The 8,373-nt window shown below is 34.4% G+C and overlaps 1 protein-coding gene across 1 annotated transcript; it reads left to right on the forward strand.

Moving 5' to 3' along the window:
- Positions 1-639: 639 nt before the first annotated feature.
- LOC139887636 (uncharacterized) lies at positions 640-1,632 on the forward strand. Its single transcript, XM_071870711.1, has one exon. It carries the CDS (start codon positions 640-642, stop codon positions 1,630-1,632), a length of 993 nt encoding a protein of 330 aa, XP_071726812.1.
- Positions 1,633-8,373: the final 6,741 nt, after the last annotated feature.

The following is an 8,373-nucleotide window of genomic DNA, read 5'->3' on the forward strand; positions in this document are numbered from 1 at the left end:
AGTTAAATTTACTTTGTTTTAAATACTTAAATACAATGTAAGTAAATCAATAGATATATTGGAGTATTACTTCAATTAATCAAACGACCAATTTTAGCTGTTGATTTAGTATGTATGAGTTAATTACAATGTAAGACAATTTTGTTTGATGAATATTTAATTTCATATTAATTTTCTAGTATTTTTTTATTTATTTGTTTTATTTTATTTTTTTTTTTTTGACGGCCTTGCTTAGAGCGGTCCCAACGGGCATCGCCCACCTCCGCCCAAAAACTCGCCCACGAGGGCCTTGATGGCACGACCGCGCCCAGGTCGGCGCCCAGGAGGTCGCCCAGCCCGTCGCCCACGATCTCATTCTTTTACAACATATATGTGGACGGATTTTTTGGACATTTAGCCGTTAAATTATACAACGGCTAGCAAGGGCTAGTTGTGTATATATATATATATATATATATATATATATATATATATATATATATATATATTTTTTTTTTTTATTTAATCAATTTTACACTATATAAACACCAACCATTTACTTCATTTTACACACTCAAACATACATTTCTTTTATATTTTCACCACTCTCAATTTATATATTCTACCTTTTTTCATCATTTTGTTCACCCAAATAACAAAATGAGTTCCAATAACGAAAATCCAGATCAAAAAGAGGTAAATATGATATTATCGATCACGAAGACCACAACGAATCGAGCACTCGAACTAATTGATTTGTTAGATGAATTGAGTGATAACGAAGAAGTAGAACCAATACCACGGGCACCTAGAAGATATTTACATAGAGATCGTCAGGGGCGTGCACAGTTACTATGGAATGATTATTTTTCTGACAATCCCACATATCCGGACGATTATTTCCGTAATCGTTATCGAATGAGCAAACCTCTATTTCTTCGTATATGTCAAGGTATATTAAACTTTTCTCAGACTCCAGTTCCACCATATTTTACTTATTTTACTCAAAGACGTGATGCTACGGGATTACTTGGTTTTAATATTGTTCAAAAAGTAACATCCGCCATACGTCAACTAGCTTATGCCGCTTCGGCCGATGTTTTTGATGAGTATTTGCATATGGGTGAGCAAACCTCATATGATTGTTTAAACAATTTTTGCAAATGTGTTTACCACTTGTTCGGGCCCGAATATTTGAGAAAACCAACTGCACAAGATGTGCAACATTTGACCACAAAACATGCTCAAATACATGGTTTTTCGGAGATGTTAGGAAGTATTGATTGTATGCATTGGAGATGGAGAAATTGTCCGGCCCGTTGGAAGGGTCATTATACACGAGGTGACCATGGTTACCCGTCTATTATGCTTGAAGCGGTAGCATCGTACGATGGATGGATTTGGCACGCTTTTTTTGGTACGACTGGTTCAAACAATGATATCAACGTACTTAATCAATCCGATTTGTTTAGCGAGTTATTAGCCGGTGAAGTACCACCATGTACGTATACGGTTAACGGGTGTACGTTTTCTAAGGGTTATTATTTGGCTGATGGAATTTACCCGGAATGGTCTACATTAGTTAACGCGTTTAGAAATCCGATAGACCCGAAACAAAAAAAAATTCACAAGGTATCACCAATCGGCAAGTAAAGATATTGAACGAGCATTTGGAATTCTACAAGGCCGATGGCAAATTGTTCAACGTCCGGCACGACCGTATTATATTCGCAAAATTAGAAGAATTTTGTTAACATGTGTGATATTAAATAATATGATAACCGAGGACAACGGCCGTGCATTTTGTGGACTCGAGGACAATTATCGTTCCGTTCGACGAAGATCGGGCTCATTCCAAGAAAGGGTTGATATGCATATGCGAATGGACGCGGAACTTAGAGATGTGGGCCTTCATCGACTACTACAACGTATGCTTGTCGATCACATACACAATCTTCTACCAAATTATCGCGTACGATATGACCCGACACAAAACCCAAACAATCAAGATGAAGCTGGACCTTCACACATTCCCGATGACGAGGATGAAGAAGATGAAGAAGAATATGAAGAAAACGACGACGAGTAGTTTTTTAATTATTGTAATTTTTTAAATTATTAATTTAAGGATTGTAATTTTTTTTTTGTTTTTAATTGTCGTAATGTTTAATTTTTAATTATTGTAATTTTTTTTTATTTTTAACGAAATGGTAGTTTTATGTTTGTTATTTAAAATGTATTTTATAAATATTAATAATTATTTGATAATATAAAAAATAAAAAAAATAATAAAAAAAAATGGAAGGAGGAGTGTCATGGTTGGCAGTGGTTAGTCCAGGTTTAGTCCTGGAAAAGGAGGTGAGAAGGAGGTGCTGATGTGACGCTGAATTATTGGTTAGTCCTGGAGGATGTTATGTCTTTGTTGGGAGCGCTCATAGTAATCAAACCAAAAAATCTGTTCATGACCAAGTTGACTTGTCCAGGATGATTTTTGTGAAAGTTAGAGCCCAATGCTTTTTTAATGTTTAATTTTAATCAAAGGGATACAATTGTAAAGAACAAGTTGGTTAAAAGTTTTGAGTTATTTCAAAGATTATGGCATCATATCATATTTTTTTTTAAAAATATTGTAAGTTCATAAAATGGTAAGCAAATACGTACTAATGTAGTATGGAAGTGATTTTTAATAATATAAATAAATGAAGGCATTATTGTATCATTTTCATTTGTATTACCATCATGCATGTGAATCGATTAAAGATATCAATATAACAGTTCTGGATAAACTTAGATATGCATTGTATTCTCATTTGATAACATAAAAAAAAATTATGATTGGTTAAAGTATAAGTTCGTCATACGTGTGTATCTTTGTAAAACTTAACAAATTTCCAAAAAGTTTATTGACAATCAAATGTATTTCAGAAGCTAGGAAACAACAAATAATCCCTCCAAAGACCAAGTTGGACGAAGAATCGGGAAGCAAGTAACCTTTTATGACATACAAAAATATTGAGTAAACAAAACGTTTGTTCGACGATAACAACTTGGAAAGTTGGAATAAAGGTATATAATGACTGAGTTTGAACACGTATTTTAAGTCCAAAAGGTGTATGTTTGGCAGAGACACTCCGACTATGTGTTTCATTTGGAAACCCACCAGACCCACCTCAAAAGAGTCGGATGCCGAAAAATTACCTCCATCAGGTCCCCACACATTTGACATGAGCAATCATCATACCACTGCCACAAGAGTTGTAAATTCTTGCCGCGAGTGGGGATTGAACATGCGCCTGTTTTAAATTCAAGCTTCTACATGGTGGTTCCCAGCTTTAAAGGTACCAGGTACTACTGAGCTATTGCTACTGTAACACCCCAGCTTAACATGACCACAATATTGTCCGCTTTGCCCGCAGGCGCACGACTTTTTCTTGGCGACCACACACGAGAAGCACTTTTCCAGGAGGTAACCCATCCTGGTAGTGCTCTCGCCCGAGCACGCTTACCCACAACGTACTCGCACTTCTACACAGCCTGTGGTCCCAAAACGCGTTGTGTCATTTAAGCGTGAGAATTACCTTATAATCCCATGATCACTCATGTCCGTGGGCGATGTGGAATTTGCCTAGGGTGTTACATTCACCCCCCTCAGGGAGTCATCGTCCTCGATGAGGTTTGCCACACCACCCCCGACACATGAGTGGCTCTGATACCATTCTGTAACACCCCAGCTTAACATGACCACAATATTGTCCGCTTTGCCCGCAGGCGCACGGCTTTTTCTTGGCGACCACACACGAGAAGCACTTTCCCAGGAGGTCAGCCATCCTGGTTGTGCTCTCGCCCGAGCACGTTTAACCACAACGTACTAGTACTTCTACTCAGTTTGTGGTCCCAAAACGCGTTGTGTCATTTAAGCGTGAGTATTACCTTATAATCTCATAATCACTGATGTCCGTGGGCGATGTGGGATTTGCCTAGGGTGTTACAGCTACATTGGTTGAACACGTATTTTAGAGTACAAGGTGTCGTGATATTCCATTTCAGTATCTGATCTAGCCTAAATCCGTTTTCACTAAGGAATTAGATCAAGGTCAAGTGCAATATGGGTGAGGTTTGGGGTTTTGTGAGGTTTGGGGTTTCAGTATCAATTTCAAAGTCTTAAATACACATTGAAATTGACATTGCTATGATATAATGGAGATGTCGTTGAATTTTCTATTCTTTATTTATTATTATATTACTTTTATTTTTATTTATTTTATTTAAATCAAAATAAAAAATAATATATAAATTAAATAAATTAAATATGTAAACGTTTCATTTGTATAACAAAAATGGAATTCCTAATAAAGAAACTTAACCTCTTAAATAAACTAAAATCTTTCGTAATCATGTGAAAAAACGTCGTCTCATCCGAAATCTTCGTTTGAAATTTTCATCATGATATTATCGTGATATTCACAATTTTCTACAAAATAATTGGTCATCAATCGGTCAAGTGCAACCTGATGCTCGCGATGTATGTAACGACGAGTATGTGATGTGGCATTTGAACTTTCACCTCCATCAGAATCGTTGATTTCATCTAATATATTGAGCGCCATAAACGTGTCGTCGATAGAAGACGTAGACGACATTATTTCTTTTAAAAAAGAAGTAAGAGGATGAAAATGATATGGGGATGAGAGAATGTGTGGTGTATTTGTATATAAAAAGTGGTAGAAAATGATGGGATTTATAAGATAAAAGGGGGAAAATAAAAAAATAAAATCAAGTTTTTGACTAGACAACGGGTAGACTTAAAAAACGCTCAAAACACGTGATTGTTCAGCGTCCAAAACTGGACTTTGGAATACAAACGCCAAAATTGACACAAATACATTGTCAAATCCGCCGTCGATTTCGACTTCGATTTTAGAAACGACGAAAACGACATTCAACACCATTCGCTCTTATAGGGTCAAAGTAGGAGTATTCAACTGTCACACTACACAAATTTTGATACATTTTTTTTCAAACTCACATCGGAAGTCTTTTCATATACTTGAAACAATCATAAACACACATACATTATACATTTATAATATAGTTATAAAACATTTCCAATGTTACTTAAAACAGTACATCATGGCTCATTACAGATTATCAGAGTGCGAGGTCAAACATAAAAGTCCTCACATAACAGTTCTCCTACTCCTAAACATGCAACATCCTAACATGTAGAATACAATATATGTGAGATTAGTACTAAACTAAGTGAATGAGAAATCCCACAAATAATATCAAACATCGCAAGCCCAACATCAGTCCTACATATAAACAAACAATTCAATCATTGTAAGAGTACCGACGACCCTGCCAGGTCTACAACTTTGGTGGATCAGATGAAGCTTACCCATATCCCTTGCTATTATCATATAGTGTACTTGACGCAACCATGCATCGTTTGAACTATGTTGTCCAACACACCAGCATTTGAGCCCAACCTGCCCATCATAGTTGACCCCTTCGGTCTCCACACACACACAAATCATACAAGCATATAGTAACGAAAGTTTTTACTAATCAATAATACCCATAAAGGTATTCTCACTCACCCGGTATCATAAAACATTCAGACGTCTAGTATTATTGACTATTGTCTTTTCCTTTGTCATCTGAAAATATCATATCCCGAGTCATAACACATTTTAATTAATTTAGTTATAATTTTATTATTAATTAATTCTTATTAACTAAATTAGTAATTAATAATTAGTATTGCCCTTCCGCCACAACCATTATGTAGGTACTACTTCTTTTTCTACACACTCTGTGAGAATCACGATTAGGGTTATTAGTTGATTGCATATGTATTTTTTTTTTTTTAGAACGGCTATTGTAGAGATGTATAAACCGCATGGAAACTAATTTTAAAAAAAAAACTTCATGTTCGATTGTATTTGACGGCCGCTCTTTCTTTTTCCTTATTATTTTCCTTTCTATACTTAATTTTATTTTCTATTTATTTTATTAAACAATAATGATCGGGGTCGGGATGAGCCGCCTACCTTGACTAGGTTCCAAATCCAGAAAAAGAGGAATACATAAAAAAAAAATCTCTTGTTTTGCAATGTTGAAGAAGATTGTATCAGCGATAAATTTTTATAAGCGCAAGTCCTGTTCAATCCTTAGGCAGCAAGCCACGACATAAAAGAAAAATTTATAGGGAAAAGGAACGCAGTCAAACATTATTCAACCGCATCCGCGAATGTCAATCTATTCAGTGCATCAAACAAGAGAAAAAAAGTTATTTTTATTTCTTTATATTTATCGTTCTTTTCCAGTCCAAACTTATCGCGATTTCGCCGTTCTACATGCGAGGGAGTGTTAGACAGATTAGTTTAGGCCCAAGTCTGATTGTGGGCTTGGGTCCGTTAGGGCTACTTTGTAGCTTTTAGGGTTATGTATACTCTATATATATCGAGCTCTGATACCATGTTACATAATGAATTTTCCATTTGAATATTATTGATGACATAAGACCCTATTTATAGAATACATATACCTACATAGAAATCCTAATGAACCCAAATCTACAATCGAACTTGGGTATAATACATATAGGTATATAGATTTATTTATTTTTCTTCCAGTCTGAGCTTTCGCGATTTCGCAGCTCGAATTGTGGGGGAGTGTTAGATGATAGATTAGTGACCCAACCCGATTGTGAGCTTAGGTCCGTTAGGATTACTATGTAGCTTTTAGTGTTATGTATACTCTATATATATCGAGCTCTGATACCATGTTATATTATGAATTTCCCATTTGAATATTATTGATGACATAAGACCCTATTTATAGAATACATATACCTACATAGAAATCTTAATGGACCCAAACTCACAATCCGTCTTGGGCCTAAACTGATCCGTCTAACATTAATAATATATTGATAAATAATAAACACTAATTTAATAAACCTGAAGGCATACCTTTACTATGTAAGAATGGATTTTGGTTCAAATGCACACTTTTAATGTCTGGTAGGATATTTGGGTTTGTAATGTTTGTAATTTCCTCTTTTTTTAGCTACTGTCTGAGATTTTGTTGGGTGGTTAGGTAATGTAAATCCACGCCTCTGTGCTTGTAATCCTCTACTTTTCACAACTTAGTGAAAAGTGTTATAAATATAATTTATGGTTTTTGCCACAAAAAAAAGAGATTGTACTAGTTGCTAGTTATTAGACGGATTAGTCGCCCAAGTCCGATTGTGGGATTACATCCCCTCACAGTTGGCTCGGGAGTGCGTCAGACGCTCAAACTGGATCGAAATTAAATATTAAATAAATAAATAAAAATACAACTATTATTCTCTATTGTGTTGCATGTAATAAAATGATATTCGTCAATATGGCTGCATTGCTTGACTGCATCCTCCTTTTCCTCCCCCGCAGTCCGAATGGCGAAATCGTGAAAGTTCGGACTGAAAATAAACACTCAACATAAATAGAATAAATAAAACATAATTTTCTCTTTAATTGTTGCATTGAATTGATTGATAATCGTTGATTGGTTGCATTGCTTAAATGCGTTTCCTTTTCCGTAACATTGTTTAGCCTAAGGATTGAGCAGAACTTGGGCTTGGAAATCCTAATGGACTGAAACCCACAATCAGACTTGGGCCTAAACTAATCCGTCTAACACTACCTATTGCAGGGATTTCACGTTTTAAAAGCCCAAAAATGTAGATAAGTAATTTTTTAATTTTGATTGCCAAACACTAAAAGTAGATTAATTGCAATTTATAAACGCAAAAATTAAAAAATTAACTTCAAATCGCCAATCCAAAACACCCCCTAAATACGACGTTAAATATATACATGAATGGTGAAATATTAATTATATAGAATGTTTTACTTCACCTTTTCCTCTAAAAATCAGCCTCCCTAAAATTATTTTCATATACATGACCCACTAAAAATAATTGTCTAAAATACATATCCATGTACAAATCCCACATACAAAACTTATTCTCCAAGATCATACCATATTTATGTGATTTTGGTCAACACATTAAATCAATTTCAACTACCAAATCTTTTACATTGACTCCTTGCTTTTATACCTCACATATATATAATTAATCTATACGTGTAATTAATTTATATTTATATATTAAATTATAATTAATAATAAATTTAATTTAATTACAAAATGACACATAAACAAAAAATCTTTTGAGTATAGATAAATAGATGAATAATATAAAATTATATTTTATATGTCGTTTATTTTTCATTCTAGTTGAGCAATTTTTAATTAATATTTTATTTAAGTGTTGATGATAAAAATTATAACTATAATTATAGTACTCTATATAGAAGAATCTATATTATTATCTGTTTTCCT

The sequence above is a fragment of the Rutidosis leptorrhynchoides genome, chromosome 1 (assembly GCF_046630445.1).
Source record: "Rutidosis leptorrhynchoides isolate AG116_Rl617_1_P2 chromosome 1, CSIRO_AGI_Rlap_v1, whole genome shotgun sequence".
NCBI classification, from domain to species: Eukaryota; Viridiplantae; Streptophyta; class Magnoliopsida; order Asterales; family Asteraceae; genus Rutidosis; species Rutidosis leptorrhynchoides.